At 34.9% G+C, this 24,696-nt stretch overlaps 1 protein-coding gene across 2 annotated transcripts in view; it reads left to right on the forward strand.

Annotated features, from left to right (window-relative positions):
• Cdh12 (cadherin 12) overlaps window positions 1-24,696 on the forward strand; it is a 1,210,919-nt gene that overhangs the window by 1,034,909 nt on the left and 151,314 nt on the right. For both annotated transcript variants that reach the window (XM_087621288.1, NM_001427475.1), the window contains 2 exon segments: window positions 7,217-7,336; window positions 15,516-15,683. In XM_087621288.1, coding sequence (XP_087477414.1) covers window positions 7,217-7,336; window positions 15,516-15,683 — 288 coding nt within the window.

Below are 24,696 nucleotides of genomic sequence, written 5' to 3' on the forward strand. Positions count from 1 at the left end.
TAAATAATCAACCAAAAAATTATGTTACATATGTTCGTAGTTATTAAATGAATTCTAAATTATCATGTAGTGTAGTTCATGGCAATTTCTTTAAATATGATTTAATTAAAAGTAATTGCAGCTCTCTATTAAGAATATGATGCCACAAAGGAAATAAATACAAAATCCTTTGGATTCTCAGCGTTACTGAGTAAATGTGTTTGGATTCACACATTACATTGTAATTTCTGTGAGTTTTCTGGGAGTATCTGTAAAAATACTTTCAAGCGGTATTAGGTGTAAAAGAGGCAGCATTGTACTATCACCGTACATTGGAGTTCAGTGAGCTCTTGTGGGAAGCATTTCCATTTGCATTGGTATTCATGGAATAAAGTTCTTGGCATAAAGATATGAGATGAAGTGCTCATAAAAATGGATTCACTTATCCATCAATGTAATCTTGGATCAAGAGGTGTAAATATGTATAGTCTAAAATATTTACTTCAAAAGTAGTAAGAAATTTTACAACCTTAAAGTCCTTGGATCGAATAAAGAATTATGAGTTTGATGTCAAACCATAAATGGTGCTGAGAATATTCTGGAGCCAAGATAAGTTTTATCAGGGTGAGAAGGAAAGAAAAGAAAGACTGTTACAATTCTCTGATCCCAGAATTGTAGTCCAAGAAGACATTATTAACACTCTGGGGGGATGAAATGGCAGATGTTTTTGTTAGTCTAACTTAAGAGTTCTAATTATCCCAGGCATATTTAATCAAGGTACAAATTCTCTAGTATCTTCTTTTCAAAAAGGATTTTATTTATTTTTATTTATATGAAAACACTGTATCTGTCTTCACACACACCAGAAGAGGGCATCAGATTGAATTACAGATGGTTGTGAGCCACCATGTGGTTTCTGAGAATTGAAATCAGGACCTCTGGGTTCTTAACAGCTGAGCCATCTCTCCAGCCCCTTTAGCATCTTTAAAAGCCTGGTTTCTTCCTGTACTCAGTGCTCAGGGAAAGTTCTTGAAATGAAAGACAGAAAGATTGCAAGGTCCAGAGGAGCAGGAAAGTCAACTATGAGACTATGTTATATAGCTCTTTACAGGAAACAGCACCCATGAAACCTCAACAACATGGCTGCCTAAATAAGACTTGAAGAATAATAAAACAAAACCTTGACATTTCAATGTAAATGGGGAGAATCCAATGGTGGAATTTCATGCTGAGATGAAGAGCTACAGATGAACACTAGCTATAGAGAGTGCGATAATTAGTCTTCCACAGGCATAATCCCCCTTATTGATTATCTAACTCTGAGGACTTAGTCCTGGAAAGAGATGGATTCATGAAATATGTTTATCCATTTATATGTATATCTAACAACAAATAGCTATTGATTTGGGGAGAGAGAAGATCTGACAGGGGAGGAGTAAAGTAAGGGAGGGATAGTGAAGTGATAGTAAATGTATCAACTTTAGGACAGGGATGGTGATACATCCAGAAGTTCTCTCACTGTTCAGGATTGTTTGGACTATCCGAGTTTATGTTTGTTTGTTTCATCTTTCTTCGTTGTGTTTGTTTGTCCATATGAAGTTGTGAATTGTTTTTTCAAGATCTGTGAATAATTGTGTTAGAATTATGATGGGGATTGCAATGAACCTGTAGATGGCTTTTGGTAAGATGTCGATTTTCACTATTTTAATCCTACTGATACATGGGCATGGGAGATCCTGATACCTTTCTCAATTTCTTTCTTCAAAGACTTGAAGTTCTCACACAGGCTTTTTCTTGCTTCGTTAGAGATACACTGAGGTATTTTATGTTAATTTTGGATCTTGTAAAGAGTACCATTTCCATAATTTCTTTTTCAAACCCTTTATCATTTGTTTAAAAGAGGGCTATTGGAATCTGAGTCAATTTTTTTGATCCAGTCACTTTGCTGAAGGTGTTTATAAGCTATCATATTTATCTGGTAGAATTTTTGGGGTCACTTATGTTTACTATCATATCATCTATGAATAGTGGTACTTTGACATCCTCCTTTCTAGTTTGTAGTCACTTGATATTTTTTAGTGGTCTCATTGCTCTAGCCAGGACTTCAAGTACTACACTGAATAGACAAGGAAAGTGTGGTCAGCCTTGTCTTGTCCCTGATTTTAACTTTCCATTTAATTTGATGTTGACTGTTGTATTGCTGTGTATTGACTTTATTGTGTTTGGTATGTCCCTTATATCCCTGCTTTCTTCAAGATTTATATCATGAAGAAGTGTTAGAGTTATTTAGCTTTCATGAATATGTAGGCTTTCTGTAGTTTCTGCTTTTGTTGATGTCCAACTTTAAACCATGGTGATCTGTTAAGGTGCATGTGATTATTTCAATCTTCCTTTATCTGTTGAGGTTTGCTTCATGACAAATTATATGGTCAGTTTTGAGAAGGTTCCATGACGCACTGAGAAGAAGGTATATTCTTTGGTGGTTTGGATGAAATGAACTATAGAAATCTGTTAAAACCATTTGAATCATAACCTCTGTTAGTTTTGTTATTTCTCTGTTTGGTTTATGTCTCAATGATCTAGCTATTCATCAGGGTAAGGTGCTCCAGTCAGTCTCCTGCTATTAATGTGTGTTGTTTGATGTATGATTTAAGCTTTAGTACTGTTTCTTTTAGGAATATAGCCGTCCTTGCATTTGGGGTAAAGATGTTCAGAATTAAGATGTCTTCTTGGGAGATTCTCTCCTTTGATCACTGTGAAGCGTTCTTCTCTTTATATTTTAATTAAATTTGATTGAAAGTCTATCTTTAGATATTAGAATGACTACAAGTCAAATCTTGAATCCAAACTGATGATCTGAGTTCTGTTTGCTATTCTATGATATTTCTCTGTCCATATTCTGCTTGCTTTTGTGTTTGTGGGCATGTGTGTGTGTCTAACTATCTGTCTGTCCCTCAGCTCCAAGCAGTTCTCTCTTTTTATCTTAAAAAAATTTCTCTGGATAGCTCATCTCCTGCAGAGCACTTTTCCCCAGTCTTTTACATATCAATCCAGTCATTTACTCCAGGGTTTCCTTTTGATTATCTTATAATTCACCATCACAAGTCCCCACCCAATTGATTCTTAGGAGACAAACATACTTTCTTTTCCTAATGTTGCAAAATAAGTCAGAGAACTGTCTGCCTTTGGTAAAGTCCCAGTGTTTAACTAGTTGTGTGGGACCCCACCTTTAAATTACCATTTCTACCACTTCTGGGCCTAGTCTCACTCTATCCCAGGATGACCTTGAACTCAGAAATCTGCGTACCTTTGTATCTTCCTGAAAATCTGGTCAAAGTGTAGCTGTCTATGTTTCTTTAGATTTGTGAAGCTCCTCATAATGCATATTGCATAGTTGAGAAATTATATATGCTATCCACTCATTTATTTAGAGCTCTTTCCCGTGGGCTTAAGTGCTGTCCTGAAGGTCCCAGTGTTTACCATTTTTCTGAGACACAGCCACATCCTGGACTCCTGGACTCTGGCTGTTTCTAATTATCCTAGAGTCATTAACCCTAACGGGGAGCACATCCCTTGGAGGAATGTGAACATTTGTACACAAAGAAGCCTTATGCCCACAGCAGCCATCAACCCTCTAGAAGGCTCACACCAAAGCCCTGTCACAAGTACCAGAACCACATCAGTCTGTCCTCACCAGGGCCACAAAGGCCTCAGCAAATGATCTTCTGTGATTGTTTTATAGCTACACCAACAAGTTCAAGAAAACCTCTGCTTTGTTACTGTTCTATCCGGATTTACCTATGTGTGGCATAGTTTTTCTCAAAAATCCTCAGAGAAACAGAAAAAATGTATTGATTATCAAAGCATTGAGGACAAGCTTTGACATTTTGGTCGAAGAATACATGGTTTCCGGTAGATTGTAGAAACAAATTCAAGATACCTACTGTGAAACATGATGACTATAATTAGCACTGAGCAAGTGTTTTCACATAGCAATGGACCAGAGTAAAAATTTAAGGACTTTGAATAGGTAGCTTAGCCTTGTTTACTTTAGACATATTCAGAATTGTCTCATTTCATTTGCTATGGCTATTAATATCATCATTATATATTTCTACATTTAGAAGCACCTTAAATTTCCAGGGGGCCCTACATAAAGCACATTTTATCTTAAATATTCACACAAACAAAACCAACCATATCTTTTGAACCATCACATCTGTACCCACCAATGGGCCATTGTCTTGTGTTTTAACACATGTATTGTGAACAGATAAGAGAGAAAATCAGATGAGACATTCTAGCTAAAGGTACTGTTGAGAAAAAGTAATTTAGTCCATTTCAAATGTTTACTTCTATACTTGTTTTTAAAATAGTTTCGATCAATAATTAAAAAATATACTTAGAGCCAGGGTAAGTGGGTTCTTGCGTTCAAGGCTAGCCTGATTTACGTAGCTAGCTAGAGTATCATGTTGAGAAACTGTCTCAACAAAAAAAAAAAAAATATGAAGAAAGGAATGAGGAAAGAGAGAGAGAGAGAAAGAGGGAGGGAAGAGAGAGAGAGAGAGAGAGAGAGAGAGAGAGAGAGAGAAATAAAGAAGAAAGAGAATTGTACACAGGCATCTTGTCTTATTATAGGGAATAAGAAATGTGTGAATACTCATTGCAATAAAAATATTGATAAAATGATTGCTCCTACTGGACATTTTGGCATTCTCTACAATTCACCTATTAAAGGATACTACATCATAATTTTTATCTGTTCATAAAGCTTGAAATTCAAAAAACATCTCAAAAGAAAAATAAAAGACATTGAATTTTAAGTCATTTCTTATTTAAAAAACTGTATTTTTTTTTACAGTAGATATAGATAGAAGGACGATTTATTTCTTAGTCCTGTCAGTCAACTCTTTGATGTTTGCACGACTTTAAGAGAGAAGGTTACCTGAAGTGGTTTCCAGATACAGAGTTCTGGTTAATATAGCAGTTTGGATCCATGTGGTATTAACTATGTATATGAAATATTTAGTTATAAATTTATTTCTCTATATGAATACATATTTGTGTATATATCATATTATAGATATTTTATTATATATATACATTGCATATCATTAGACATTTCTACAGAGCATAATATGACTGACCTTTTTTCTGTTTCATGAAGATTCTGTCTATCATCAATGTTTAATTTTTATAACTTATGATAACTTGTATACTTTTTTTCCCAATACTTTTTTTTCTCCATCTTTATTAACTTGGGTATTTCTTATTTACATTTCGAATGTTATTCCCTTTCCCGGTTTCCAGGCCAACATCCAATATCCCCCTAACCCCTTCTCTATGGGTGTTCCCCTCCCCATCCTCCCCCCATTACCACCCTCCTCCCAACAATGTCGTTCACTGGGGGTTCAGTCTTGGCAGGACCGAGGGCTTCCCCTTCCACTGGTGCTCTTACTAGGCTATTCATTGCTACCTATGCAGTTGGAGGCCAGGGTCAATCCATGTATAGTCTTTGGGTAGTGGCTTAGTCCCTGGAAGCTCTGGTTGGTTGGCATATGGAGTCTCGACCCTTCAAGCTCCTTCAGTCCATACATTTTTATTTTAAACTAAAAATAGTGGTGCTGAGCACAGCATTTCAAAGAGTTAATATAAAAGTGATTGGGAACTAATTCATATATACTTACAACTTGATTACAGTAAAAATGCCCTGCTGTTCTTAGTATCTTAATCTATGCACAATTCTCAAAAATGAATAAAAGTAAAAATATTTTTGAGAGGTTATAAGGATTTCTTATGCCAAAACTACTTAATTGATTGAGACTAGAGATGAAGAGGCCCTCTGTGCCATTGAACAGTGCAACTATTTGAGACCATTTTTGCTTTCTCTGTGTGTTTAATATTATTTCCTAATTAAAGGCTTCCTAATGCTAATAGGCCATTGTTGATTTGGAAATTGAAGTAGCAAATCACTTAGCAGCCTCTAAACCTTTTAGCTTCTCTATTGATATTTTAATCATGAAATTCAAGCTCCCACAATCAGGAGATGAGCTAATGTAAATGGTAGCCAATGTTTTCTTTGGTATGTAAATCAATACAGATACTGTGAGGCCTTTCAGCTCAATGATCTATGTACTGGAAACAGACATAGCCTTTAAAATGTATTTGAAATATGTTCCCAGTACAACAACTACTGTTGCCTACATTTGAAAATTCACATTTTACATTTTATACACATGCATTCACTATACACAAAATATAAATTAGTACATAAAGTTGCATACATTAGTGCAGATATGTTGTATTTTATCATAAAATCAAGTTAAATATAATTGCTTTATTCATCTCAAATGCCTGTTATTTTTATATTTTATAAGTTTAATGAAGCTTTCTTCTAGGATTTGAAGTAGAAAGCACACTATTATTTATGATTACTTGTCTCTACAATAGTGTACCAGAACCTCTTGCTTCTGTGTAATTGAAACTCAGTAAGCACTGATAAGTTTTCCTTCCTAAAACATCTCTAAACTTCTTATAATCACTCTTAAATCCGCAACTTTTGTGACATCAGTAGATTCGATGACATATATATCAGTTCATTCGGTATTTATCTTCCTTCATATGGCTTATTCTATGTAACACAATAAATTCTAAGACTTTGTGTTCCTTCAAACACAAGGACTCCAGGATTATACCTAGATTTTTGGTATCACAATATGGAATATACTATTTTCTCTTTTACCATTTATTAGATAATGGTCACTTAGGTTCTTTCCAGTTCTTGGCTCACAACAGTAGGACGTTCTTTACTCGAAGGTGTGCATTCCTCTTCAACATGCTATTTTATTTTCTGTGAGTGTGTGCCAATTCACAGCAAACTTACCACAACACAGAGCCCTTTTATGGTTTCATTGTTTTAAAAAACAAAATTTGTAGTTAGAAGGAAATAGTATTAACATTGCCATCAGCGGTTTGAAAGCGTTCTCCTTCTTCATGTCCTTTGCTTATATTTCTTTTCAGTCTTTATGAAAATAACTATTTTCCCTGGATCTAAATCATGCCCCATGTGGCTTGGAGTAGACATTACATAATGTTTTGGTTATGCTGTTTAAGGAATTTTGGGAGCATATGTATTTAAAACATTCATAGAACAAATTACAACGAAATACAAAATCCGAAGAATAACAAATACGACTTTGGAGTCTGTAAAGGTAAATGACATTGTATTATTTTGCAGGTGCATATGTGCTACAGGTCAAGGCCACAGATGCAGATGACCCCACCTATGGAAACAGTGCCAGAGTTGTTTACAGCATCCTTCAGGGGCAGCCTTATTTCTCCATTGATCCCAAAACAGGTAAAGTTTTAATTTGGCCAACATTATCAGCACACACTCATAGATTTAAACTTTAATCCAGGAATCAAGAATTGTCCATTCCAATATAGCAATAGTCAGATAGCCATCATCTGGCAACAGAGTTGTTAATTATATGACTGATGGATAAATATTTTCTTTTACTGAAGTTCATGTAAATATGAATGTCCACAGCACTATTTAAAAGGTCCAAACATCTTAGCTAGGAGTATTTTATCTTATTTTAAAGAATTCGATTTTATACTTTAGTTTACCATTCTAAAAAAGCATATTTTTTTTGTTTCATGTCAGGTTTCTGTGTTGTGTTGAATTTTATTGTTTAAAGGTGAAACCGATGCACCTGTAACCTTTTGTTATTTGCATATGTATTATGAAGAGTTGGTTTTCAAAAATAGAGTAGATATGCTTGCAGTAAGGGAAGCTGAGCATGTGCAAACTTAATATACCAAGAATATTGATTCCTTTAAATTTGTTCTTCTTAGGTACTCCTTTTTCTTTTCTTTCCTCTTTCTTTTCTCTTCTTTTCTTTTCTTTTCTTTTTTTCTTTGTGTATTTGGTGAGCTTGGCTTGTTTTGTTTTGTTTAACAATTTATAAATGAATTTCAGATTTCAAAACTAGCTATAAATAAGAAGCATATTATGGGCTTGAATATATACACATGACCAATTTACATGTTAGCTTCTTTTTATTTATTCAGTCATTCTCTTTTCTTTTCTTTCTGAGGTGAGAGAGATCAGACCTGGGGTCTGTGTTTAGTAAGTCAGCTATTACGATTGAGCAAAGTCTCCAGGCTTTGGTCCTATTTGAATGAAATAAAGTTTCCATTTCAGACTATCTGATCTGAAATGCTGATTTTTCTTAAAAAGACTTAGACAAAATGGATATTACATGTCACAGTTAAAGAGGAACTTCAGAATGACACTTATTAAATCAGTTATCCATTGTATGTTAAAATATATTTCAAAATTAATTAATGCTATTTTATGTGATAGCTTAGTATAATATAAAAATTCTAAACATGCTATATGGAATAAACTTATAATTTAGTAATTGAAATTAAAATCAAATATTTTCACTTTATTCCTGAGATTAAATATAAATGCATTTCTCCTTAGCTTTTCTCCCTCCACATCCTTCCATATAGTTTTCTACACTCTTCTTCAATTTTATTAGCTCCCTTTCTAATAATTTTTATGGTATATATAAGGAAATATGTAAATGCAAATATATTCCTAAGTATAACCAACTCAATCCATATAGTGCTACTTATATGCACGATTTTACGACTGATCATTTGGCAAAGGGCAACCCATTATAGTGCACTTCTTGGGTCAAACTACCTTTTCCTCTCCCACTTTTCCTCTGCTCTTTCTGTAAGGATGAGGACACTTGGGCTTTTTCATATCCATTTTGGCCATTTCCATTGGTATAATCCTTGCTACCCTAGTCAATCACTGTTTGACACTGGTAGGCATTAACCACTTGAGAGCAAGTCAAGTGGTTGCTTCTGTAGGCACAAGTACCTGTGAAGTATCACACGAACATTTTTCACATTAAAAGATCTTTTTCAAGTGATAGTTGAGGAGGGAAATGGGAAGTAACCGTGACTGTATTTCACTGTGTGATTATGGGAAAATTGCAATGAACCAATTTTCAGAAAAAAATATTTTAAGCAGTTATATATAATTCGGTTGGTAAGATCTGTGTGGTGTGTGTGTATGTGTATGTGTATGTGTGTGTATATGTTTACACATGTACATAGTACAGTGTACATGTGGAAATCAATGAAAAATTTTGGGAATAAGTTTGTTCTCTTTTTCCAAAATATAATGTTTGTGGAGTTACATAAACCATTTGGCTTGACAGCAGGCACTTTTATCCTATAAGCTCTCTCACTGGTCTGCTGACAGAAATGTGTTGAGAATGGAATGTGAGTTGTAGATTTTGAAAGTGTTAATCACCTTCAGCTGGACAGAGGGTGGGAAATTAAAGTCAGATGCCCAATGTTTCAGTGATTGTATGATGGAGAAAAACTTCCACAAGTTATTTTATCAGGAAATATGAGAGAAAATATGGGACGATATTCAGTAATATTATTTTAAGAAAGTTGCTGAAACTTAATAAAACAACCCACACATATTGGTAGGTTTAAAGCATAGAGTTAGAGTGGAAAATAATTCAGGAAATTCTTTGTACTTTTCTTTACACTTCTCAGCATAGAGATTCTCAGATATAGAGTCATAGGTATAATGTACAGCCTAACAATGAAGCAAACTTATGTGAGGTCTTCATCTCTCCTCCTGGAGTCCCTTTGTGCTGTAGTTTCTTATAGATTTGTAGGTCTGTTCCCACTTTTCCTTAATGAAAACCGTGACCACAAATGAAAGCCTTGATGTTGTTTGCTGCTTAGTTCCTCAGAATCCCTAAGGGATATCCCACAAAGACACAAAGACAATCAAAAAGCACACTTGGTGTGTGTAGTCATAGGTGGAGTAAGAGGGTCCATATCTTGGAGGTGTGGGAAGAATCCCACGGAGTGGGTGACTTATACAAACATATAAGACATTTTCAGGAAAGGCTGAAGTCTTAATAAGGAAGGAATTATTTTAGGTGAGACAGATGGAAAGAATATCTGATTAAAAAACATACATAGATTTCTGGAAAATGTGAATTTGACCCATTAAGTAAGTTAAAACGATCTATCTTCAAAATAAAACCACACAAATAAAATTATGAGCATAAAATAAGAAACATCCTACTTATATAGTTATTATGAATGGTAGATAAATTCTAAAGCATATAAAAATGCTACTCTTTGAGTTGAAAATGTATGTGTTGCATGGCTGCATATCTTATATTTATAATTTCATATAAAGCTTTTTATTTAGAGGTGAAAGTGAATATCTTCTGGCATCAGCTGCATAACAGATTTCATAAGAATTGATTTTCAGTGGAGACAGAAGTCTTTCTGTAACAATGCCTCAGACCACTAGACAGGATAGGAGTGGGTGAGGAGGCACTTCATTAAGAGAATGAAAACTAGCTCTTCGTGAACAACAACCGTTAAGAAGACCTTTTGTCAAATTTATCACCTTGTGGCAGATAAGAAAAAAATTAAAAAATCAAGGATAACTGCAGTTTCTCAGAAATAGTCCCCATTTGTTCCAGCTATGTAGCTACCTTTTATGATTCAGTTTGCTGTTATTAAATAAGATGCATGAAAACCAATGCTACCTAAATTTTTCCCATTTGAGTGCAGAAACCATTTAAAACAATTATTAAAGGGAGAGCCTCATCAAAACTTTTGGTGCCTTAATGTTTAGAAAGAAACAAACCTGCTCATTATTTATCCAGTTGAAAGGAGAAGGCGAATTCTGTATTAATATTGCTGTCTGATTTGTATTCCTAGTTCTGCTTTCTCGGTGGACTATAACAAGCTTATATTTAAGTATAAATAGACATTAAGGTAAACTGAGGTAGGATACAGAATAAACAAAGAAATAGTAGTACTCATAAAATTCTCCTATTTCCAATTTATTTGCCATAAGCAATGAGTAATTGTCTCTGAATGTATATTTGTTTCTTTTCCTTAAACTATCAGTACTATTTTAAAATCAAAATCACAGTGAATATTTACAACATCTTACGACCCTCTTTCATATTTTATGTGTATGTGACAGTAAAATGTTATATTTACAAGTTATTGTAGTTTAAATACTGTTTCAATGAGAAAATACCTTGACCAAAAATACACCTCTAAAGAGATCATATTGATTTTGTCTTACATTTTCAGATTACGGTACATTACTCTGAATAAGCCAAGGCCGGCACTTAAAGCATAACCACTACATTCGAAAGCAAGGGAGAATAAATGCATGGATCCTTGCTTGCTTTCTCTCTGCTTATGCTTCTAGCTTTCAACCCTTGTAAAAAATTCAAGTTCTGCCCTATAGGGTAGAGACACTCACAGTGAGCTGTATCAGTTACCTGTCGAGGCAAACCACCAAGGCATGCCCACTTATCACCCTGATTAAAATAACTCCTATACTAGGATCTCTTACAAGGTGAGTTTAAATTGTGTCAAGATAACATTTTAAAACAAGCCACCACAGGTGTATAATTTTAAAATGTGGAAGGAAAACTGTAGTATAGAAAAATAATCAATACTAATATAACATAATCTAGTGCATAAAATCAGGATTCCATGTCTTCGTATCTTTGATAACAGCTATGTCCCATTCACAAAAACAAATATTGTTATGAATAATTAATGCATGTGTTTTAATTTTTGTATACAATTCTTTGAATAAGCTTAAATTTTCTGTATAGTTGCCTGGTTTAGATAACCTCGGGCTGATGCATGTGTACCACGTGGTGATTTACTTATTTCAAGCAAACCATTTGTGACTTGAGAAAGGCTTATGATATTTTGCTTCAGTCCCACTTACTTAATTTAAGAACTTCCATTTTCTATTATGGTAAAAATATTTGTAATATAAGATTTACTATTTTAACTATGCTGAGTGCAATTTATCAACATAAATGTCTTTATGCCATTCTATAACCACTATCCACTATTCACTGTCTCAAGAACTTGTCAGTCAAATATTTTAAAAAATGTACAATTAAAATAATGTGACCTGTATAATTTCTCTCTTCTTCTGATTTATTTAAATTATCATAAAGTAGTAAGAAAGTAGCTGTAGGGCCTGCTTGGTTTCTTCTTTTTTATCTACTGCTGATACTTCATACCACATTATTTACCTACCTCAGAAGTCATATTGAGAAATCTGATAAAGACTGCCTAGATATGAAGAATTTCTCAAGAATCTTGGTCCCAAGTGTAGCCCTATATATTTATCAGCTAAAGTCTCAAGCCTGTGTCCAAAATGAAACTTACTCTCATACCATATCTAATCTCTGTTCTTTTCTATAGCTTTATTACATCTGTTAGATGATAATTTCACACAGGTGTAAAACATACTCTGATGACTTTCCCCCTCCACCTTCTGTTCTCTCCTTCCGATCCAGTCAACCCTGCTCCCTGGCTACACATATTTTCCTATATTCGTGTCTTTGTTACTTTTGTGGCTCAATCAATGCAGACACATCCGTCAGGATGGTTTAGAAACTATCTTCTGGAGCCTGGTGAGCCAGTTCTAGAGCAGGCACAAACCTGAAGAAAATAAGAATAACTGCTGCTCCATGAGCACGAAAAACTACCCAAGACAGTGATTCATAGCCCTTCTCCAGATATTCTGGCTGTTATATTATTTCTCCTCAGTCCTATGTGTGCGTTCCCTCAACTTCAGAGGAGATCATATAATCTTTTTTTTTATAGATAAGCACTCAAGCGATATTATTCTCACAGTATCATGTAGGCGAAAATGTATGCATTCTCTGACATTCATTATAAGAACTTCTCCAGGGGGTTGGGGATTTAGCTCAGCGGTAGAGCACTTGCCTAGCAAGCGCAAGGCTCTCGGTTCGGTCCCCAGCTCCGAAAAAAAGAAAAAAGAAAAAAAAAAAGCTTCTCCAGGATGAAAGTAGCATCGCATATTTTGTCTACAAGGTTGAAAGTTGATGATTCCAAGACAGCTTTCATGCTTTCAATTGTGTTAATCCCTTTAGAATCCCCAGGCTAACATTTCAGCAAAGGCCATACCCTATTTATTGGGGCAATGCTTTACATATTATTTGAGTACTCGTGACACTTTATTGCCTGTAGATTGTCTGAGTGTCATTTAATAATACTGCTTTACGGAACTCAGATATCTAAGTTAATGTCTCTAGGGAAAACAATAATTTCTTCCAGGACAATAATTAATGTTTTACTTATACAAAGTAGCCATTTTTATATATTCATCTGAATGAGTGAAATAATGTGAAACATTAAAAAAATATTGATTATGAACATGAAAGTGCAAGAAAATCAATGGACATAAAAAACTATTTTAAGAAGCCAAAATTTGTCAAGGAAATGCTCACCACTAAGCAAAAGCCACTTATTGGTTTCTTTGTTTTTCAGCATGTGCAGTATATTATGCAATAATGGATACAGTGAAAAAATGTTATACAATATAATATATAATATATATTAGATACAGATAGATAGAGAGATAGAAATAGCGATAGACTTAGATATATATGAAGGTAGGGTTTCTGTGGTGAATAACCACAGAATAACCAGTTGTCTCTTCAGAGCTTTTCTCTGTGTCCTACCTATGTACTGGGATTCCAACACTCACCCAACTGATTTGTAAATACTGAGAAGCCTAATCCCTTAAAAGGCGCACAACAAGAACGTTTTTTCACTAAGTCACCTGCACAGTACCTAATGATTGTTTTATATACATTTATTCGTAGTGTACAGACTTATTGTGCCTACATCTGACAATTGAAATTTTTTTCCTGTTAAATATAATATAAACACCAAATTTGACACCATAAACATATTTATCTACATGGATCCAAATCATAGCATTATTAATAGGTGGAAGTAAGCCACTGATTCTGTGCCCCAGAATGATAACCCCCTTTGTCTTTTGTTTTCCTTCTTTCTCTCTCTTCCCCACCCCATCTTATTTTCCCGTTTCTTTTTCTTTTCTTCTGTAATATACAGTTTCATTCTGGGGGATGAATAACATAGTGCTATAAATGATAAAGAGAAAAAAGTTATAAATGAATTGAAGATAAATGAATGTTTATATAGCATTTTAATGAAAGATAATTCTTGTTCACTGATATTACCAAGCAAACAACACGTGTCTTAAATAGGAAATGATTTTGAAAATGTGAGCATTGCCCTTCAGATTGATGCCAAATAATATAAGGTGTGTAAGGCAACAACACTGAGGTGTAGAGCTTAAAAGTCTTAGTTTTAGAAAAACTGAAAATAAAGTATCAGAAGCCAGTGCTGAAGGGAAGACAGATTGGATCAAAATGGTGTCAGTACCAATTCATGAATAAAGCATTAGGAACAAAAATGACGGATGTCTTTTCTGTAACTATTTCCTGCCAAGTGCCAGACAAAATCTCAGATTGCAGTTCAATATGCATTAGCAAAAATATAGCAATGGGTAAGTAAGTAGATCATAGCAAGCACAGATATATGGATGTATTCTGGGATACTGATTTAAAAGCTATATACTGTATTGATGGCTGATATTTTATTATTCATACACTTTTTTATTTAAGATATATCTTACCACTATCAAAATCATATGTGATTAATAAAGGTTCTTTAATCTTCACCTGTTATATCACTTGCCTACCTATTGGAATTTGATTTAAAAAATTTAATTCACCTTCCAAACAATTCTAAAGTTTATAAATTTTCCCCATGAAAAAATAGAAATATAAAGTAGTTCCTATACCTGGATACAAGAATAGAAATGACTACCATATGTTAACAACAGACATATGTCATATAAGATTCAAGATATTAAGATCAATCAGTTCATTCATCCATCTAGCCATTAATTTCTTTCATCACATACTAAATAGGATCAAACATACAATACCTATTATTCTAAATATAAAATATTTATACTTAAGCATAAGATACTCTCCTTGACAGTGGATTACCTTCATCTAAGGAGTCTCGTAACAGTAAGATCTAATGATAACTAAGTGAGAAGTGAGTTGGAAGAGATGAAACTCTTCAGTTAACATGATTAAAGGAAGTGCCAAAAGACAAAACCGGTGATGTGGAGGACGTATTTTATGTATTTTTAAATTAAACAGATTGTTTACTGTGAAAAGTATAGAATCGAGATGACAAGAACAGTGTTCATCATTATGCCCTCAGCTCAGTTTAACTGCTTAAATTACTTCATGTGCCCGTTTTAATCTAAGGGTTTTAACGTTTTCTTCAACTCAGCATAGACTCGAATCCATAAATGAGGTCTAACTTAATTGATTTGGGAAGAGATGGCCTGCCATTTTCTTGTTTTAAGGTGTGGCTGTGAAAATGAAAGATTAAGTCACATCCCAACTTTCAGATAGTTAGGTCATTTTAGTTTTGGGAAGATGATTTTATTAAATGTTTTATCCTAAATAAATCTAAACATAAGCATTTTTTTCCTCTTTCAGTTTACTTGGGTCAGGAGAAGCAGTTGGGCTGTGATGTTGATTATGTGTTATCACTTTCCTCTCAAGGTGTCATTAGAACAGCATTGCCAAACATGGACAGAGAAGTCAAGGAGCAGTACCAGGTCCTCATTCAAGCGAAGGACATGGGAGGACAGCTCGGAGGACTCGCTGGAACTACCATTGTCAACATCACCCTTACTGATGTCAATGACAACCCACCTCGATTCCCAAAAAGTATGTCACTTACCTGTTAAGCATGCTCGCAAACGCTTCCAGAAAGAGTATCGTACCATGTGACATTTTATTATTTTTCACAAAATATGTCTTGATTATGGGTTCCCTCCCTCTCCTCCTCCTAGTTCCTCGACATCTTTAACACTCCCACCATCCTATGTTTTACTGTTTATCATTAGAAAACACAAGCTTCTAAGAGATGGCAACATTTAAAAAAGATAAAATAAAACACACCCTGATATATGTTAATGCTGTAAAAAGTTAAAACATCTCTAAATACTATTTAATCTTTAGAAAGCAGGTTACAATGGATAAAAACTTGCATGCTGGGTTGGGGATTTAGCTCAGTGGTAGAGCACTTGCCTAGCAAGCACAAGGCCCTGGGTTCGGTCCTCAGCTCCGAAAAAAAGAAAAAAAAAAAGAAAAAAAAACTTGCATGCCTTATAACTTTAAATTTTCAAGGAAATTATGCTTAGTGCTATGTTAATAGAATAGACTATAATTTTGTGATCGTACTTATTAAAGTGAACAAAAATTCCATTCTAACACTGAATTAATTTACTCTCATAATGGTTTGTTTACAAAAAAATAATTAAAAAGTGCAAAATAGGAGGTAAGATAATTATAAACATATGCTATACCACTTTCTATAATATACAATTGTCATACATGGATTTTGTGAATTATTTTATCAAGTGCATGTGTTGTACCATTTTTAGATATTTAGTTATTTCTGAAGATGTTGCTATAACATTACTTCCATTCTGATATTTATCTCATTTTAGACTTACAATAGGTGGGAATTGCTTTACTTTCTGGGATAATAGAATGATTCTCACCTATTTCCTCTCTGTTACTGTATCCCTTGTTGAAAATGATGCTTTTCACTCATGCTCCATCCAGTTTTCTCTCAAGTGATGCATTTAACACCAGTTAGTATCTCCTCATTTCATTTTCTGATGTATTTATGAGGATTTTTTTCTGTGTTTCACAAAACTAGAACATTACGGCTAGGTACTTTCATTCATGGATTTACATGGAGCACTAGGAAATCATTCCTCATTATGTCGTTAGTTTCCAGAGCAGTTGTAAATGAAGTAAAATGCAGAATATTTTCTCTTTACCATTTTGTGTCTCTGCGTTTACCTAAGAAAATACCTTATGATGATACTATTTCTCTCTTAGATGATCTTATTTTATTTTTCTGAATTTTACCTGCATTTTCAGAGCTTCTCTTAAAAATCAGAGTATATTTTCTTGTGCATGGCTTTTAATTCATAATCAATAGGAATCTAGTAGTCAAATATTATGAATGGCAATTAGAAACCAGAACACTTTAATGCACACTAATTCATTCAATTTAGCTGTCCATTACATGTACATATTTCAAACTTTCATGCGATCTATGATAATGATGTAATATTTCTCCTCTCAATTTTTTTAATTAAATAATTCATTAAAATCTTGATTTATACTTTGAAATATATAGAACAAATCATTACTCTATAGGATGCTATGATTAATGAGATGGAAATGCTTCCGAGCATTTTTTTCACCTTATTCTGTTTAGTAACAAATATATACAAAGACAAGCATACAGTGCTTTTGGTTCTTTTGTTTAATGCCTTATTTACTAGTATTTCTCTTTGAACAATAAAAGCTTTTACTTATGCTACCTTCCCACTATTTTTTTAGAACTCCTTTTTTCTTCATTCTTTATTTCCTTCCACCCATCCTTCCTTCCTTCTTTCTTTCCATTATTCCTTCTTGTGCCATACCTTAATAACTTGAACAAATCCATTTACAAAACTGCATTTACATAAAAATACAATCAAGGACCCGGATACTCTTTGAATCTTGTGCACAGAATTTGCTTCATGTTCCTATTCACATATGTGAAAACAAGGGTATTCAAAGGCAGACAAGAGAAGCCACTCTCTGTGGAAAGATGCAATTGCAGAGGGTAATTATAAGTTTGAACAAGTACTCGGATAGACAGCCTGGGGCAACATGATGTGGCAGAATTGGAATGTTACCAGTGCTGTGTGTGCTACATGCGTCAGGGTGACAGCCTGAGATCTGAACTGAAGTAGAAACAACACTCTCAGCTCACACCTGTGAAAGCAGAACGTGAGTAAGGCAGTCGGCTCTACTGATATTTACGCGTGTTTGTTTATTTATTATCAAACTTGTGCCACATGAGATTAAAGAAGAATATATATGCTCCCCTGGCACAACAAGTTATAGTAGAACTAATTGCAATCTTTCTCACTGAGGCCAGACAAGGCAGCCCAACTAAGGGAGGGGATCCAACTGAAGGGTATACAACAGATTTCAAGGTATCTCCTTCTCCAATTGTTAGGGGACCCTCATGAAGACCAAGACACACATCTGCTGCAAATATTTAGGGGCCTCAGTTCAACCCATGCATGCTCTTTTGCTGGTGGTTTCATCCCTGTGAGCCCTCACAGAGGGCCCAGGTTCACTAACTCTGTAGGTCTTCTTGTGGTGTTCTTGACCCATCCAGTTCCCTCAGTTTTTTCCCTCTTTCTTCCAAAGTCTCCCTGAACTCTGCCTAATGTTTGACTCTGGATCTCTGTATCTGTTTCCATATACAGCTGGATGAGGCCTCTCAAAAAGTAGTTATGTTAGCCTCCTGTATGCAAGCATAGCAGTGTCATTAATAGTGTCAGAAGTTAGCTCTCTCCCATTGGGTGTGTTTCAAGTTTGGTCAGTCATTGGTTGTGCCCCCTTTCTGAGCTCCCTCTTTATGACTGCAAGTATTATAGGCAGGACAAATTTTGGGGAGATTTTGTGAGTGAGTTTCTGACCCCATCCCTTCACTGAATGTCTCAGTTGGCTATAGAATGTGGCCACATCGATCTTCATATCCCCAGTGACTAGAAGTCTTATCTAGACTCACACCCATAGACCCTCAAGAGCAGCCTTATTATCAGGTCTCTGGCTCATTCCAGAGATGCCATTCTCACATCAGTCTTCATTCTTCTCTCTCCCAGCTATCTTCTAACCATCTCCCATCCCTCTCCTCACACCTTCTCTCACCCAGATTCCTCCTTCCAATCTACCTCTAATGTCTATTTTATATCCCCTCTAAGTGACATTCAAACATCCTCCCTTGGACTCTCCCTGTTACTTAACATCTTTGGGTCTGTGTATTGCACATTGAAGCTAATATTCTCATATAATTGAGTGCATGCCATTCATATCTTCTGAGTTTGGGTTAAGCCAATCAGGTTGATATTTTCTAGTTCCAGCCATTTTGGCTGCACATTTCATGATGTATTTGTTTTTAATAGCTGAGTCTTATTCCACTGTAGACATGTACCACATGTTCTATATCCATTTTTTGAGGAACATCTAGAGTATTCCCAGTTTCTGGCTATTATAAATAAGGCTGCTATGAAAATAGTTGAACAAGTATCCTTGTGGTATTTGTTGTGGTATGGTAGAGTTCCCATGCTCAAGGATAGGTAGAATTAACAGTTAAAATGAACTTCTTAATGAAACCAATGTAGAAATTCAACAAAATTTGCATCAAAATTCCAACTTAATTTTTAACAGATCTTGAAAAAACTAGTTTCAACTTCATATGAAAAAAATTCAGGATAGATAAACAAGCCTGCACATTAAAAGGATTTCCCAGGGTATTACCATCCCTGACCCACAGCTGTACTACAGAGCAATAGTTTAAACAAACAAACAAACAAACAAACAAAAAACATGAAGGGTATTACTACAGAGATAGAGAGGTTGATCAGTGGAATAGAATTAAACACTCAGAAATAAACCTACAGACCTATGGATAATTGATTTTTGATATAGAGGCAAAAACATATGATGGAAGAAAGGCAGCGTCTTCAATAAATGGTGCAGATCTAAATAGATGTCTGCATGTAATGAAAACAGAGTCATATTCAGCACCCTGTGTGAAAGTTCATGTCAAAGTTGATCAAAGATCTCCACATAGAACCAGACACATTAAATCTAATAGAAGAGAAAGTGGGGGGAAATTCATGGACACATTGGCACAGAAGACAACTTCCTCAACAGAGCACGAATAACTCAGTCACTAACATCAACAATTAACAGATGAGACCTCATGAAAGCTTGTGTAGGGCAAAGGTCAACATTAATAGGACAAAATGGCAGCCCACAGAGCAGAATAAGATCTTCACCAGCCCTACATCCAACAAAAGACCCTTGTATTGAGTTCAGTTGTGATTTTCTGTAATATTCTCCTAATTTAAAGCAAGTCTTCTTTGATGAGAAATGGTAGCTACACTTATCTTTTGATATAAGATAAAATTTCAAATGTAGTAAAGAATGATGCTGGTCGAGCAAAGTTTTTAAAGATTGTATTCTAATGTCAATGACTTCAGATGCCCAGGGAGGAAAGATAGGTATCTAGTAATAGGTATGATTATTCCTGCTGATTGAGGCTTCAATAAATCAGATAGCTGTTGCCAATGGTATGTGAGTTTCACTAATTCAGTCATATATATATATATATATATATATATATATATATATATATATATATATATATATATATATATTTCCCATCCTGGCCTTTGTCATAGTTAATGGGCGCTGCAACTGGGTAAAACTCTTTAATTGATTTGCTCCTTTGTCAGCTGTCATAGTATTTTATGGAACCTTGGAAGCCACGGGAAAGAGGCTTTTGTGATGATCCAGCCTAAGTCACCCAATTGTGTGTGTGTGTGTGTGTGTGTGTGTGTGTGTGTGTGTGTGTGTGTGTATTCCTCTGTGTATTCCTTATAGGAAATTATGCCATGTGTCCTGACAATGCTCTCCACAAAGACTGTAGACTAAAATAAAGCTTAATGCTTTATACTACAACCTCCTTTTGAATGGTTGGTCATAGAAGTCCAGGTTACTCCCAGTATACTTTTTCTGTCTTATTTAATTTAATTAATTACTTGATTTATTTTTATTTTTCTCATACTTTAAATTATGACTGCAGTTTTCCCTACTTCCAGTTCTGCCCCCAGACCCTCACCACACACACACACACACACACACACACACACACACACACACACACACACAAACTCTCACACACATCCTCTCCCCTAGAAACTTCTTTTCCATTTCCCTTCAAAAAATAGTATGTTTCCTAGGAATATTATCCAGAAAAAAAATCACAGTAAGCGTAACCACCTCCCTTTATATTACAGCTAGATGAAGCAACCAAATAGTATGTATAGGGTCCCAAGAGTAAGGAAAAATTCAGAGACACTATACTCCCTCTGTTAGGCGTTCTCAAGAACTGCAGGCAATGAACTAGTAATATTTCCAGAGGACAGAACTCTTAACATGACAGCTTCGTGATTGCTGCTTTAGTCTCTGGGAGCTCCAACCACCAAGAGCACTGCTTTAATGATTATGCGGGTTGAGTTTTCATAGTCCCCTCTACCGAGCTGTCTCCTACTATTCGTCCTTCTCTGTTCTTCTCCAGGGTTCTCTAGCTCTGTCTAGTGTTCAACTGAGGAACAATGCATCTGCTTTCCCATCATTTATTATATGATGGCTCTCTGACCACAATTGAATTAGACAATGATCTATGAGTACAGAATGTCATTAAGAATCATTTCATTGACTTTTTTTCTTTCATTTTTTTCAATGATGTTTGGTTTTATTTTGGATCTGTGAGCATTCCAGCCTCTGATTTCTGGCCATCCAGTCAGAGTCAGTCTGGTTCTACCTTTTGGGGATTGGACCTCAAGTTTGACTGTCATTGTTTTGCCACTCCCACAAACTCTGAGCTACCATTACCACAGTACACCTTGTAGGTGGGACAGATTGTAAAGTAATTTTTTTTTAAATTAGGTTGATGTACCAGTCTCACTTCAGAAACAAGGGCTCTTTTATAACAAGGAATATATCCTTTGATTGACTCTCAGGGTTTGTGGTTGGACATCACACACTTAGGACATGGGACTCAGGTGAATTGAGCTGTATATAACATGAAAACGTCCTTCCTGAAGTTTAGCATCTATGGTCTCAGGAAAAAAACTGACTCTTGTGAGAAGTTAGCAACTTGCATAAGATAGATCATTGGACATTACAGGCTTTTCAATGCCAAAATCTCTTTTTCTTCTAATTTTACATAATGTTGAAGTAAAAACATTAATTTCTTGTATCTGCCAGTCGAGAACATATTTATTAAAATATCTGTAAGGGCATCCTGATGCACTTGAATGCAGTTACTCAATTACATCAAAATAGAGAGGATAGAATGCAACTCTCAACTATAGTACTGTAAGGGCTTCTCTGTGGTGGTATTTGATGTGTATTTCAAAGGGCCTAAAATATAGGGCATAATATTTTAGAATCATGAAACATGTTCTCATTTTTGCATAAAGAATATATATTCCTCCTTTAATTTTGCATTTCTTTGTATTGAGATCATTATAAGTAGCATCATTTAGAAGTTCAACTCTCAGAAGGAAAATGAAAACATGATATATTTGAAAACAAAGACCAATTTATTTTCAGACTAATTATCTTTTAGTTGGTATAGTCCCCACACCAATTAAGTAGCAAATATGACAAAACCATAAACTGAAACAACATGAATTTGTATATTAATGTCAAGATCACATATCTGAATTGGATCTTTCTTGACATTCAATTCAGATATGTGAATATCTTGAAGAGTTCCTCACGGCCAATAATAATTATTTTTGGCTTCTAGAAAATATGTTAAAAAATAACTTGCTTAATGAACCTTAAATGACCATTATCATTGCTTAAAAAAGCACAAAATAATGTCTTTCTTATAAACATAATGTTATTGGTCACTGTATGCTTAAATGCCTACATTATGTTATTAAGAATCCATTTCTTTCTCTTTTATTGTACAAAACGAGATAAAAAATAACTCTTGTGTGTACACACATCATGCATATGTCAACTGTTTGTTTATTATTTTTGTATTTTACAATTGATCAAGTGTGCTCTAGGAGAAGTAGTTACATAGTTGAAAGCCTGAGAGCTGTGGTGCTGACCAGGGAGTTACTAAATTTCATGCACTATTCAGCATGAAGTACAGGCTGCATTACATTTGACTCATAACAATGGCACAGTATTTCCTCAATTTTAGGAAAAATAGCACAATATTAAGTATTCTTTAAATTCATTAAATTATTAGAGCATGCTTAAGAACATTTCCAAGAGCCTTTAAATTTCCATCATTATCTTTCTGGAATGGAAATTTTGATTTTATTGTCCCAAAATAAACTCCAGGTAAATTAGGAAAATACCCAAGAGCAAATTAGCAATGTTGACTCAGAAATACAGTTACTATATGATAAAACAATCTGCTTAGTGACATAGAAATGTAAAGGATGTTCTTTTCAAAAGTGATCTCCATTACAGTTATGTTATTTGTACAGTTTGTTATTTCTACAGTCAAAATTATCTTTATGGGAACTCTGCCAATAACCTGCAAGATTATAATGATCTCAATCATTTTAATATTAATCAAAATAGTTAGATAACAAAATTATATGTTTTATGAACCAAAACCAGGCAATATATAAATATATGTTATTTGTATTTGTAACTAGAGAAATAGTTTGTCCTGACATTTTATGTGGCACTAGATAGTATCAAAATCATGTGTGTCTGCATATGCTATTTGTTCAGGTGTTTTTGAGAAAAAATTTGTATTATTTAGCCCAGCAAAGATTAAAACTCACAATATTCACTTTTCAATCTTCCAAATTATGCACGTCACCAACTAATTATCACAGAGGCGAAGTCCCTTGTTCCACCTCCACTACCTTCTCAAATTCCTTTTAAATACCATTAGGTTTTCATCCACTTCTTTTTCAACAATATGTTTTGATTTTATATATTAGTGTAGTCACTGGGTGTTTTCTTCTTTAATCTAAATGAATAGATTAGGAACTTTTGGAAGGAAAAAGAAAACACAAGGGGTTACTTGTTCATTCACATAAAAAAGAGCAATATATTTTGTTGCAGAAGGGAACTGGAGGTGTATTGTGTCCTAGACTACTTGCCACCTGACCCTACATGCCCTTGGGGGTTGGAGGTGAGATGACACAGAGTCAAGGACACAGACTGGAGGATCAGGTAAGGAATAATATGGAGCAAAGACTGAAAGAATGGCCATCCAGAGACTGACCCTCCTGGGAATCCAGCCCATATACATAACACCCACTAAACCCAGACAATATTGCTGAGGAAAAGAAGTGCATGCTGACAGGAGCATGATATAGATGTCTCCTGTGAGGCTTTGCCAGAGTATGACAAGTAAAGAGGCAGAAGATTGCAGTCAACCATTGAGCTGAAAATGGGGTCCCCATTGGAAGAGTTAGAGAAATAATTAAAGCAACTGAAGGGGTTTGCAACCCCATAAGAACAACACCAACCAACCAGAGCTCCCAGGGATTAAACCACCATCCAAAGTGTACACATGGACAGACCCATGACTCCAGCTGCATAGGTAGCAGAGGATGACCTTGTTGGGCACTAATTGGTGGAGAAGCCCTTGTTCTTGCCAAGGCTCTACCCCAGCATAGGAGAATGCCAGAGTTGGAAGGTGGGAAGAGGTGAATGGATGAGTGGGGAACACCATCGTAGAAGAAGGGGAGGTGGGATAGGGGGTTTATGGACTGGAAACCATGAAAGGGAAGAACATTAGAAGAAAGAAATAGAAGATTTAAAATGACAGAAAGATCTCCTATGCTCACAGATTGGCATGATTAATGTAGTAAAAATGGCCATTCGCCAAAAGCAATCTATTGATTCAATGTAATCGCCATCAAAATTCCAGCTCAATTCTTCATTGAGATAGAAAGAGCAATTTAAAAATTCATTTGGATTAAGAAAAAACCCAGAATAGCCAAAACTATACTCAACAATAAAAGAACTTCTGGGGGAAATCACCATCCCTGAATTCAAGCAGTATTACAGAGTAATAGTGATAAAAATTTTATGGTAT

Source organism: Rattus norvegicus, chromosome 2, assembly GCF_021556685.1.
Source record: "Rattus norvegicus strain SHRSP/BbbUtx chromosome 2, alternate assembly SHRSP_T2T, whole genome shotgun sequence".
In the NCBI taxonomy this organism is placed as follows: Eukaryota; Metazoa; Chordata; class Mammalia; order Rodentia; family Muridae; genus Rattus; species Rattus norvegicus.